Below are 13,608 nucleotides of genomic sequence, written 5' to 3'. Positions count from 1 at the left end.
GTTACAATCCCTGCAGCACCCCCACAGTCATTCGCCCTTTTCCTCCCTCGCTGCTCAGATATTCCACCGATTGGGTTAAGCTCCACTGTCATTGGACTGACTGAGTGCCATTCAAACTTCCTCTACAGCCTGGTCACGCCCCTTTCTTCTGCTCATGTCCAGTCTTTTCACTCAGTCACAGGTGACTAGACTGGTGTGCCTTTCGTTCTTAGGTTAAATTGTTTCAATAGCAGGGTTTTTTACTTGGTTTTTTGTTCGGAGAGTTGTGGATTCAAAGTGATACAATATATCGGCGCTGAGCAGCTTCGGCGTTTCCCGAATCAGGGAACCAGGGGTGGGCTCTAAAATTTTTTACTACCGGTTCTGTGGGCGTGGCTTATTTTGTGGGTGTGGCTTGATGGTCATGTGACAATTCTTTAGGATTTAGCAGAGGTACTGGTCTACCAGGCTTTTAACTGCTTGCAGAGCTGTACCAGTCTACTCATTTGTTTTTGGAGGCACCGTTCTACTCATTCGTTTTTGGAGGCACCGGTCTACTCATTCGTTTTTGGAGGCACCGGTCTACTTATTCGTTTTTGGAGGCCCCGGTCTACTCATTCATTTTCGGAGGCACCAGTCTACCGCCACACTGCCTTTTAACACTGATCAGCTGTAGGGCGGCCCTTTGAAGCCCCACGGCAAGAGTTTAAACAGTTTTTTTCCTTCTAGCCGATCAGCTGGGACTTGGGAGGCAGCAATAGATTGGGGGTGGGGCCAAATAAAAGGTAAGAATAGCGTGGGGTGGGGCTGCGGGGGGCCGTGGAGGGGCAGGGGGGCCCAGCTCCCGAACAAAGATAACTGGTTCAGTGATGTCATATCGTCACCGCTACCGCTTGGCTGAACCGGGAGGAACCTACCACTGATTCTGCCCCACCAGACCCCTAAGCACTGGGCCTACTTTGCCACCCTACCAGGTTCCACACATTCCTCCCCACCCCAGTCCGTCGTTCAGTTACTTACCTTTAGAAGATATCTAGAGCTTAGGAAGTAGGGAAGGACGTTTCCTTGTTGGGATATTGTTGACCACATGTTACAATTGAGAAGAAATCCTGTAGGCTTTGCTTTCCTTGTTATGCTTTGATTCCCCCAGCACCAGCAATGCTAGCTTTACAATAGACCTAGGGAAGTAAAGCACAGCAAGGAAAACAAAACTAGCAGGGTTTCTCCTCCTTGATAGTGTCACATGACCCAGCAATGGAGCAGCCTTCTCTACTCCAACTTCATTAACTCTGGATATCTTTGAAAGGTAAGTGCGATTGTTACCGGGTTGGGATAAGTAGGAGGCCCATAGGGCTGTGGGGAACCCAAGGGGTAGAAAGCAGAACATGGGATATCTCAGAGGGTGGGGAGAGGCCTTGAAACACCCAATGTGGGTACACTAGGCCTCCTATGGTCTCCTCCACTCCTGAGTCACCCCATGCTCTTCTTAACGACCTATGCATTCATTTAATGAAGGCATTAGGCTAGGGGTGTCAAACTGGATTTCTTTAAGAGCTGGATCAGCATTGTAATTCTCCGCGGGCCGGCTGGGGGGAAAGATGGGACGGACGCCTCCTGCAGCACCAAGCCGGCCAAAACAGAATGTGGGGGGCTGTGTACAGCCTCCCTGCACCCCGTTTTGGCTGCCAGAGGCTCTGCAGGCTGGTCCTTTGCTCTTTCCAGGCTGGCCCTGTGGGCCAGATTTAAGCACCCTGCGGGCCTGATCCAGCTCGCAGGCCTTGAGTTTGACACCCCTGCATTAGGCAAAGCAGAGATGGGAAGGTCATTAATGACAGAGTTCATGTAACATAGACCTCGACTTCTGACAGTAATGGGCAGGCTCCATAACTGTCGTAAGTCTAGGACTACCCTTATACAGTAATCAAACTATTTGGCAGCATTTGGCTTAATATGGCTTCCAGTTTACCAATGCCAGTTTACCTATTGCTAGTAAAGAGAACTTTGGAAAATGCCTGTTTCTGCGTCTTTACTGGCAGTCGGGGGGTTTCTGGAATGCTGACACTATTCCTGATTACTTTTAGGGTAAATTTATGAGGGAGAGGTATTTTGTTGGTGTTGTGGCTCCGTTGCCTGAGCCTGGGCTATTGACAGATGCAGACTCTGAGAGTGAGGGAGAGGAGTTGGCAAGGCCTCCCTCTCCAGGACCCTCCTCTCTGGCAATGCCTCCGGAGGACATAGGCCCAGAGCCAAGCACGTCCCCGCAGCCACAGGTGGACAGCAATGAAGGAGATAAGTGCTGGCTGGATCCTCGACAGCGGCGCAGGGAGAAGCGTGCACAGCAGAGGGGAAGGCGTGCCAGAGATTAGCTGAGTCACTGGACCACACCCCACAGGGTATAAATGTGGGTGTGGTGGCCGGTTCAGTTTGTGACGAGCAAAAACTAGAAATAATCCATGTTCTCTGCGTTACTGGACTTCTGCCTGCCTTGTTGGACTGCATTTGGACTAATCCTTGTATTGCTGAAACTTTGCCTGCTTTATCGGAATGCTTGCAGTCTAACCTTTGTTTTGTGTGAGTAAAGTCTGAATTGGCAGCTAGCCACTGGGTTGCTGCCAGCTTTATCTTCAAAGACTTTGTCGTGTGGCTTATTAACTCCAGGCCGTCTGTGGGGGTGCGTGTGTGGGACGGGGACAGAACAGTTGGTAGTGAGGATTGTGTAGACTACATCTTGACTAAGATGTAGTCCTCTCGCCCATCCTGATTAACAGACTGAAACAACAGAAATATAGGTTATAGATTATATAAATTATAGATTATATAGATTATAGATTATAGGCATTAATATAGATACAGATTATAAGCATAGGTGGCAACATTTTAAAGTAGATCTATTTTTTCCTTTGAGCTAAACCAGGGGTGTCAAATTCATGTCATCACAGTGGCATCACGTGACATATCGGGAATTTTTCCCCCCCTTCACTAAACCGGGCATGGGCATGGCCAGCATGTGACACATCCGGCCCGCAGGCTACAAGTTTGACAGCCCTGAGCTAAATCCTTAAGAATTATAAACCAAACTGTACTATAGTTTGAAATATCCTTTTAATATTTTCTATAGTACAATGTCTTCCACCACATGCTTTACACTCATTCCCATTTACACCAGAAGAAGTGCAGAGGGGTCTGAATTCTCTACAAAACGGTAACGCTGATGCTGATACTCTTTGAGCAACAGCCTTGGCTTTGGTTTATTTCACAGCTGAATGTTGTGCCAGTGTGTGGTTTAACAGCCCCCACATCCAAATGGTCAATGTCCAATTCCGCCAGACAATGCGTATCATCTCTGACACATTGCATCCCACTCCTGTGCACTGGTTACCAGTACTTAGCAATATCATACCACCGCACATTAGAAGACCACAAGCTCTCATTCAACTATGGTCAAGGATGCTGAATAATAAGCCTCTCCCTATTCACCAGGACAATGCACAGCTCATCACAAGATTGAAATGCCTTAAGCCATCTTGAAAAACAGATATTCACTTACCATCTTCCCAGTTTAACCCTGAGGCTACTTGGACAGACAAATGGTCCATGGTACTGTCTTATGGCCTGACCATTAATGATCCCCTTACCAAACCACCTGATTTTGACCTGCCTTGCTCTGTCTGGAAAAAATTGAACAGAATTAGGTGTGATACTAAAAGAAGTGCCTCTGCCTTGTATCAGATTCCCCTTGTTGCAACTGTGGTACTGATATGCAAGCAATTAACATATTATGCAAGATTGCCCAGGACAACCCTTCTGTGGTTTCCTAGAAGATCTGCATGAAGCAATGCCAGAGTCAATTGCCTGGATAGCTGAATTGGACATGCAGTTATGAGGCCACTGCCATATCCCTGTAGGCGTTTTCTATATAATTATGTGAACTGTGTGTATATGTTCACTTCTCTTCTGTCATGTTCTCATCATATGCTAAAGAATGGAATGGAATGGAATGGAATGGAATGGAATGGAATGGAATGGAATAGAATAGAATAGAATAGAATAGAATAGAATAGAATAGAATAGAATAGAATAGAATAGAATAGAATAGAATAGAATAGAATAGAATAGAATCTGACCTTCCGGTTTCTGTCATGTGCATATGCGCTGGTCACCTGGTGTTCTGGTTTCTGGCACGCATGCGCGAAGACCAGCTGAGCTTCTGGTTTCTGACGCGCACATGTGCGCCAACCAGCTGGTCTTTGAAACCAGAAGACCAGGTGACCGGCACACATGTGTGCGCCAGAAACCGGAAGGTCAGCTTTCCGGCGCTCACATATGCACCAGGGAACTGTTCCTCTGGTTTCCGGTGCTCCTGCACGTGCGTGCCGGGGAGCTGCTCTTCCAGTTTCCAGTGCTCCCCCGTGCGCACGTGCTCCCGTTTTGGCACTTGGTGCCGAAAAGGTTCACCAACACTGGACTATACTATACCTGTGCATTTGATTTTCCTTGCCTTTACTTTTTTTCACCATTTAATTTCATTTTGTTAAATAGTGCTCAGTGTTCAAGTCTGTCAAATAACTTATAACACTTAAAGCAGTGATGAATATTGAAAACCTGCTGATTCCACATGGCGATACATAAACACACTGGTTAGATTGTGTATGATATTATTTGAAGTTATGAGATCAGGATGTAAAGATAAAGACAGCTGGCCAGCTAAGGTTTGGATGAGGAAAAATATGGAGGAGCGAGGGAAGAGAAGGATGGGAAACACACCAGTTATGTTTAGAAGGACAAGGCAGAACATGAGATATTTGACACTTCCCAGGTGCAAACCTTCTTGATTTCTTTTATCAAATGAGCATAGTGACTTTGGCATGAATTTGCTAAGAATCATTGAAATAAAACTGATGAATGATTAGTGACCAGTCTTGTTTTCTGCCTTGTACATTCAAAAAGTGTGTCTTCTGTTCTTGAACTCTGACACCTTCTTGAATCTTGAGGGAATTGGAGAATTCTACAAACTATTATTTTTTAAAAAATAAAAACCAAAATTACTGGTTGATTTTGTTCTGTTTTGTTTTTTGTTTTGCTATTGTTGTTTAGATTTTCTGTAGCCAATTTTAACTTTTGAATAGAGGGGGGAAAATTGAAGGGAATCTTCTACTACAGGAGGGCATTCACGCTGTTTCCAGTATTAATTCTCAGCAGAACTATTCATTCCTTCTATACTTCTATTGTGTGTGTGTAGTGTGTGTGTAGTCATTCTTGTCTTGTGTTGTGCTGACCCACAACAGATAAAGGGGCAAGATTAGTGCAGCTTCTTTTTATATAGGGAAATGGTATACTCACAAATGCTGATTTTAGAAGGTTTCTTGTGCTTGTCTAAATTTATGTAAAATCTCATTAATTTTTAAATAGCATGTAAAATATACTTGGACCAATGAATACTATTAGTATTTATTTTATTTATTTATTTATTTATTTATTTATTTATTTATTTATTTATTTATTTATTTATTTATTTAATTTATATACCGCCCTTCTCCCAAAGGGACTCAGGGCGGTGTACAGCCAGCATAAAACACACAAATATAAAATTTAAAAGCAGTTTAAAAAATATTAAATAGTTTGGCCCATATCTAATTAAAATAAAAGTACCCAATTTAGACATTTAAATTAAGAATTAACGATTAAAAAATTAAAATTAGGCCAGCCCGGCTTGTTGAAATAAAAGTGTCTTGAGGGCCTGGCGGAAGGTACGTAAGTCGGGAATCCTCCGCATCTCGGGGGGCAATTCAGGGGGCAATTTAAAAGAGTACCTTGCTATTTAAAAGAAATCCTGTTTGAAAATAATCCATTAACATACCAATTTATGTATATTTCTTTGAACAATAAAAAATATTACATGTACCTTATTCCTTTATAGCCTCTCTTCACAAGTGGTTTAAGCTAGACATAACACTGGAACATTAAAAGCACTGATACAAAAGTGCAAGACAGTGAGAGTACCAATCAGCCTGCCTGACAATCACTTCCAAGCTATTTTTGTGACACACTTGCTGTGCTAGTTATGCTTCATGTCAACCGTAGCCTACTGAGTAAGACAAAATCCATCTTTGTTCAGACAGCCTGAGCAAATCTGAATCTTACAGCCAATTTCTCTTCCTCCTTCTCCTTTTTGTTTAAGTTTTAGCTTTTGCGGGAGCTCTCTGTATTTGTTAACTGCTTGGATGTATGGGTAAAAAGTACATTGGGTGTAAGGAAATAGGGTGCAATAAAAGTATGTTGCGATTCCTCTCACAAAATAGAAGTAATCCTCTCACAGAAGTTCCCTTTGGGGCAGTGGTGAAATGTAAAATTTGTTACTACCAGTTCTGTGGGCATGGCTTGGTGTGTGTGGGGGGTTAATGTGACTGGGTGGGCATGGCCAACTTTTTTTTTTTTTAAAGCATTTTTTCTACAACCTCCTCAGCCGAAGAGGTTGTAGAAAAAAATGCTTTAAAAAGTCTCTGACAATCAGGCAACTCAGCTGGGATCGTCAAAGCATTTTTTCTACAACCTGCTCAGCCGAAGAGGTTGCAGGAAAAAAAATGCTTTTAAAAGCCTCTGATGATCCCAGCTGAGCCACGCGATCATCAGAGGCTTTTTTTTTTAACTTTTAAAAGCATTTTTTCGGCCGAAGAGGTTATAGAAAAAATGCTTTTAAAAGTAAAAAAAAAGCCTCTGATGATCATGTGGCTCAGCTGGGCATGGGGGGGGTCCGCAGGGAGTTTTGCTACCAGTTCTCCGAACCACCCGCTGCCATCGCTACCGGATCGGGAGCATTTCACCCCGATTTGGGGGCTTTCCTGCTCATAAAATGGCAGTCATGATGAATGTGGCTGATTACAGGACAAACTTTTAGAAAAAGTCATAATGGTATTTCTCCACCATTGTTTTCACCTCAGTCAGTACACTATCTGCAATCCTAATTTAACATATTGTTATATTGTAGAAGTATCTATGGGAAGCGGTGGCTCAGTGGCTAAGACACTGAGCTTGTTGATCGAAAAGTCGGCAGTTCAGCAATTTGAATCCCTAGTACTGCATAATAGGGTGAGCTCCCATTAGTTGTCCCAGCTTCTGCCAACCTAGCAGTTCGGAAGCATGTAAAAAATGCAAGTAGAAAAATAGGGATCACCTTTGGTGTGAAGTTAACAGCATTCCATGCGCCTTTGGCTGGCAACATGACTATGGAGACATCTTCAGACAGCACTGGCTCTTTGGCTTTGAAACAGATGAGCACTGCCCTCTAGAGTCGGAACGATTAGCACAGATGTGCGAGATCCTTATGGGATGCAAACCATTGTTGTAAATAAATATGTTACAGTCTAAGATTTTGCATTCTAGCACATTATTTCCTTTTTTTAATTAAAACTATCTTTTTAAGAAATCACTTAGATCAGGAGGACTTCTGATGCCAAAAAAGAGGTTCCCGTGGGCCTATTTGAACATATAATAAACCATGGCTTCAACCACTACTTTATCACCTCAGAATAAACTACAGTTTATTTACTGATTCCACATCACTGTAGCCCAGACCAATCACACTATAAATTAGAATGTTTAAACATAGTGATTAAAATATATATTTATTAAATATTGCTAGGAAATCCTTCTAAAATCAGTAGGAGCTATAGTGTAAATTGAGTTCAACTCTTCAAATGTGGTTTAAATTAATTTAAAATGTTTATTTGACAATAATTCCTTGGTTCAAACAAAGCTTCCTGTGTTATAAATCATATCTCATGAGCAAATCTGCATACTAATTGGCTCAGTAACAATTAGAACCAGGTCAGCCATTTTCCATTGATTTTAAATTATTTTTTTAATTTAAAAGAAGTTACCAGTTAGGCTGTATATAATTATATTGAATGCAAACCATTTACAAGTCAGTGAATGACAGCCAAACTCTCCATGGGAACATTTTCTGTTTTCTCATTTCTAGGGAATTCTTCTTACTTGCTGAAGCTCATGTATGCATAAGAACAGTGAAAATAATGTTTTTCCCTTCTGAATTATTGTTTTGTTCATCTAAATCCATCCAGGTTTATAGCTTTCTGGATTAATTAACTAAGATTGCTTTTATCTGGGGCAGCTCTAATTAAATACATTGGTCTTAAATTAAACAAAGTCATCATTTCTCAGCGTATCACATGAAACTTCTAATCATGCCACACACTCCCGTGTTTTGCCCTACTTTATTATTTTATTTTATCTCTTTTATTTTTATTTATTTTATTTTACTAGGTGCATATAGCGCTTCAGATGTCAGCTGAGCATCTTGCAGCAGTACAAGATTAATCCTAAATTGAATGAAATGCAGATTGAAATAAAAGATAATCCACTGGGTACCAAACCCTGTGGTCTTACTCTGACACCAGGAAAAAAGTGGGGAAGACAATTTTTTACTCTTCTGTTGAGGAACCAATATGGCCTCAGTAGGGTTGAAATACCTGTGCCAGCATCAGGGTTGGGTGTTGATAGATCTATGAGAGCTGGAAGGAGGGAAGTTGAGTCCATATCAACACTTCACATTTCATAGTGTATCCCTTCAGTGGTGGGATTGAAATTTTTTTACTACCAGTTCTGTGGACGTGGCTTGGTGGACGTGGCAGGGGAAGGTTACTGCAAAATCCCCATTTTCTCCCGATCAGCTGGGACTCGGGAGGCAGAGAATTGATGGGTGCAGGGCCAGTCAGAGGTGATATTTACCGGTTTTCTGAATTACTCAAAATTTCCGCTACCGATTCTCCAGAACTGGTCAGAACCTGCTGAATACCATCTCTGTATCCCTTCCAGAAGTAGCATTTGCAGGAATCCTTCACTCATTTAATTCATTAATTTATTCAATTTTTATCTCACCTTTCTGATCAAATCTTGACATGGTGAAGTTGTATTGGGGGGAGCTCTTTGTTCCTGCTCTCTATTGGAAGACGTCATTACCCCCTTCTGAAACCTCTCCGCCAGTCTTCAGAAATTTGCATCATGTTTGTATATGATATTTCGCCATGCTTTTTTTTCCCTCTTGGCCAAAAAAAAAGAAGAAGAAGAAGCTTAATTTTATCAGAAGGCCTAATTATTGTGAATCCTCTTGAGAGATGTGTAGAAACATTGCCGCTTGTTCATATAGAATGGATATTTAACTACACCTTTTAAAATGATTTGGGGGTATGATAAAACTCCAATCTATAGATGGACAATCATTCACAACCCTTTGTTTTTTAAAAAATATTTTTTATTAGATTATAGAATAAAATCGAATAAAATACAAAAATATGAAAGCAAATAATAGGTCATAGTAGGGAGGAAAAGGAGAAAGAAAAGTGAGGTGGGGAGGGAGAAAAGAAAAAAAAAGTGTTACTTCCGACTTTCTCTGTTGCAGTAGAATAGAGCATTAACATTGAACCAGGGGTGAAATGTTCCCGGTTTGGACCAGATCGCCCGATCCGGTAGCGATGGAGGTGGGTGGTTCGGAGAACCAGTAGCAAAAATCTCTCCCCCCCCATGCCCAGCTGAGCCACGCGATCATCACAGACTTTTTTAATTTATTTTTAAAAGCATTTTTTCTACAACCTCTTCAGCCGAAGAGGTTGTTAAAAAATGCTTTTAAAAGCCTCCGACGATACCAGCTGAGTTGCCCGATCATCAGAGGCTTTTAAAAGAAAAAAAAAGCCTCCGCTGATCAGACAACTCAGCTGAGATCGTCAGAGGCTTTTAAAAGAAAAAAAGCCTCTGCTGATCAGGCAACTCAGCTGGGATCGTCAGAGGCTTTTAAAAGCATTTTTTTACAACCTCTTTGGCTGAAGAGGTGGTAGAAAAAATGGTTTAAAAGTAAAAAAAAAAAAAGTTGGCCACGCCCACCCAGTCCCCCAAGCCGCACCCACAGAACCAGTAGTAACAAATTTTAGATTTAACCACTGCATTGAACCTCAACTTTTTACTTTTCCAAAACAATATAAAATAGCCATTTCTATGACAACAAATCAAAGTTTCACTTTTTTGCACCTCAAACACAAAGTCCAGAAGCCGTCTCCATGTAACAACAAAAGTACTTATATTCTTTTCCTTAATAAAAAACAGTCAATTTAGCCATTTCTGCCAGCTCCATAAACTTCTGTAGCCATTCATCCATGGTGAGAATTGAAATGTCCTTCCATTTTTGCACATACAGTAGTCTTGCTGCCGTCAACATATATAAAATCAAGGTTCCACATTTTTTTTCCTAAGTCTTTTTCCATTAAACCCAGAAAGAAAGTTTCTGGTTTCATCTTTGTCTTCATTTTAAGAATTTTCTGTATTAAAATATGAATCTTACTTCAAAATTTCTTTGCTTCACATGTTTACCATAAATGATAAAAGGCTTCTTTACTTTTACATTTCCAACATTCATTTGAGATACCTTTATACATTCTAGATAACTTATCTGGTGTTAAATACCAGGTATTTCACACGGAATAATCATTCATAACCTTTTGTGATTTGATGAACTGTATACAGATGTATTGTATATAATGAACCACATGACGTACTGGAATCCATTTGTGAATTTTTGACTTTAGATCCTTAACTAATGCGAACTATACTTGTTCCTTTTAGGATTATTATTTTTAAATCTAAAAATGCAAGCTTTTAATGCAGCTGTTTGTTTGTTCCTAATCATCTGAATGACGCTTTTCCTTACTTTCCCTCCTTGAGGAAATTGGAGGAATTAACCCTTAGCTGCCTAACTCTAGACCCCTAATCACTATTTATAAATATGACACCTTATGGTATTAGGAATGCTCTTATTTCAATCACATGCGAGGGAAATAGCAGGATTGTTTTACTGTGCATATTTGAGAAGGGAAAGAATATCTGCAAAGGATATGTGTTTTCCCTATTCTTTGTCATCATGGGAGAACATATATTTCTGGGGAAATAAAAGAAAAAGATAGCACCTTATTTAGTACTATTCAAAACACTTCATGGAACCAAGAAAGTTCTGTAATTAGTATGGAACAGAATACAGGTACTCCTCAACTTACAACAGTTCATTTAGTGACCTTTCAAAGTTACAACGGCACTGAAAAAAGTGACTTATGACCATTTTTCACAGTTATAACCTTTGCAGCAGCCCCATGATCATGTGATCAAACTCCAGATGCTTGGCAAGTGGTTCATATTTATGACCTTTGCTATGTCCCAAGATCATGTGATTCCCCTCTTTGCTGAAAAGCAAAGTCAATGAAAAGCCAAATTCACTTAATGACCAGGTTACTTACCCATCAACTGCTGTCATACTCTTAACAACTGAAGCAAGAATGGTTGTAAAATGGAACAAAATTAACTTGAACAAATGTCTCACTTAACAACATAAATTTTGGGCTCTATTGTGATCGTAAATCGAGGACTACCTGTAGTATAAAACAATATTTCTCAATCTCAGCAGCTTTATGATGAATTGACTTCAATTCCCAGAATTCCTCAGCTAGCCATGCTGGCTGGAGAATTCTGGGCATTGATATCTATATATTTAAATGTTGCTGAGATTGAGAAACATTGACCTAAACCCAAAAACAAATTTGCTTGAGCCTTGATAACTGACCAAGGACATGTGCTCTCCGGGGTTAACTTGGAGCATCATCTGGCTCTGTCTGTCTCCCTTCATATTGTTGGGCTGCAACTTTCATCATTTGTCAGCATTAGCTAGCACTAATAGTTGAAATTTGGCAATATCATCCAAGTCTTGATTTGGCTGGACAAACTTCCTAAAATATGAAAAGAACAAGAATTAAACAAATTTGTCTTCTTAAGTGCACCATAACTAAATTCAGCCTGGATTAGAAAGACCACAGTGTTTCATTTCATAGGTTGAGAACATGACAAAGGTATTATTGAAGGGAGGTTGAGCATCTGCAGAACCAGATATATAGCATGGCATGAGATTCACTCAGAACATTGATAGACTACACTGCCACTGTACAAAGCTCATGAATGGAGGTAATCTCCTTTTTTCTGTAGATGGAGTTGGGAAAAGGTTGGAGGTTAACCACACCACAGCCATTTCAGATGTTCAAGGTAAGATGGAAGAAATTCACCTTGCTTGGGGATATTTCCCTTATCAAAGGTAAAACTAGAAAAATGCTTGCCTGTCCAAGCTGAAAATGAATTGCATACATAAGGCTATGGAAGCTAAAGTGGATCATATGTTATTGCATAATTTCTGTGCTGTAAACAGTAATCACACTAACCTCTTTCATCTTCATCTATGGCTATAATGGCTTCTCATGGATACTGAAAGCTAGCACTAGTTATCTTGCTAAGGACATATGCTTAATTTCATATTCCATTTTCAAGGCATTTCTGCTCTGATTTTTTTCAATCTATTTGAAGTTATAATTACTTAGGAAATATTTTTTTTTTTTTTAGATTCTGTGGTATGTATAAACGTTGCATGCACAATGTTTCATTAGGGACCGACGGCCATCACAGATTTATTTGAAAATGTGACCGCGGAATGCGTTGTCTTATTCTGCACTCACAAACACTATCCCCATTTACATTGGATACCAATAAATCCAAAATCAGTATCCACACTTTTGAATTCATTTGCTTAGTTTGACCATTTGTTTCTTTTCCAAGTTTCTACTTTGAAATGGAGGACTGGATGGGGGGATGCATGCTGTTTTGATAATAGAGGAATGTGCTTTGCCGAAACAGTTCAACTTTGCATGAAAACATGATTCTTCACTCAAAACATAATGGATAGATATTGTAGGGCTTAGCGAAGTTAAATGGAGAACAAATTGGGATGAAATGACTGTTGTGTAAGGAGGACCTAAAACTGAAGAGTTACATTTTATGAGTCTCACCCATTCCCACATGTATATGTTTTTTTTCCAAATCTAGATAATTTTCAAACCAAATGTGTAAGATTAATGGTAATACTGAATTATGCAACAGATTCTGGATTTCATAGTTAGCTACATATAAGCAAACAATGCAGATGTTGCTTTTGCTATATTACATTCATTATTTCAGTAATCTTTTGTTAATAATCTTTCCAGGATTCAGTTGCATAACTTAAAATTGTTGATGATGGTCATACTAGTTGTGTTACTGTGAAGTATGGGGACAGGATAAGGCTTTTAAAAATTTGTTACTGAATGTCATTGAGGAGTTCAATTCTACAATCCCTGCTGTCCTGCATGAATGATGAAGACCATTATTACTCATGGATCCCCTATGCCAGGGGTGGGCAAATGTGGCTCTTTTACAACCTGTGGACTTCAACTCCCAGAATTCCTGAGCAGCTCAGGAATTCTGGGAGTTGAAGTCCACAGGTTGTAAAAGAGCCACATTTGCCCACCCCTGCCCTATGCCATGAAGGTTCCATAAAACATGGACAAATCAGGTGGGATAATATCATGGACACCAATGTGCCATCTTTTTATACAGATAGCATCATTTTATTTTGGATATAGCTTCTTCCCTTGGGACAGAAATACTGTATCTAAGGGATTCAAGCATCGGGGGAAAAGGAGACATCACTCTTGATTAAAATAGCACTGTCAAGAGATTTAACTCTGCTGAAGGCTTCCACTACTTCAGGAGCCT

At 40.3% G+C, this 13,608-nt stretch overlaps 1 protein-coding gene across 2 annotated transcripts in view; it reads left to right on the top strand.

The window, feature by feature from the left end:
- NALCN (sodium leak channel, non-selective) overlaps positions 1-13,608 on the top strand; it is a 229,762-nt gene that overhangs the window by 36,009 nt on the left and 180,145 nt on the right. Inside the window, exon 4 of one of the 2 annotated variants that reach the window (XM_087871523.1) lies at positions 12,013-12,069. The exons of the other annotated variant lie outside the window; for it this stretch is intronic. Coding sequence (XP_087727649.1) covers positions 12,013-12,069 — 57 coding nt within the window. The remainder of the gene's footprint in view (positions 1-12,012; positions 12,070-13,608) is intronic. 2 annotated transcript variants of the gene reach the window in all.

This window comes from Pantherophis guttatus, chromosome 5, assembly GCF_059756535.1.
Source record: "Pantherophis guttatus breed Tessera chromosome 5, ASM5975653v1, whole genome shotgun sequence".
NCBI classification, from domain to species: domain Eukaryota; kingdom Metazoa; phylum Chordata; class Lepidosauria; order Squamata; family Colubridae; genus Pantherophis; species Pantherophis guttatus.
The sequence above is the reverse complement of the archived record's forward strand: the minus strand, read 5'-3'. Positions and strand labels throughout refer to the sequence as shown.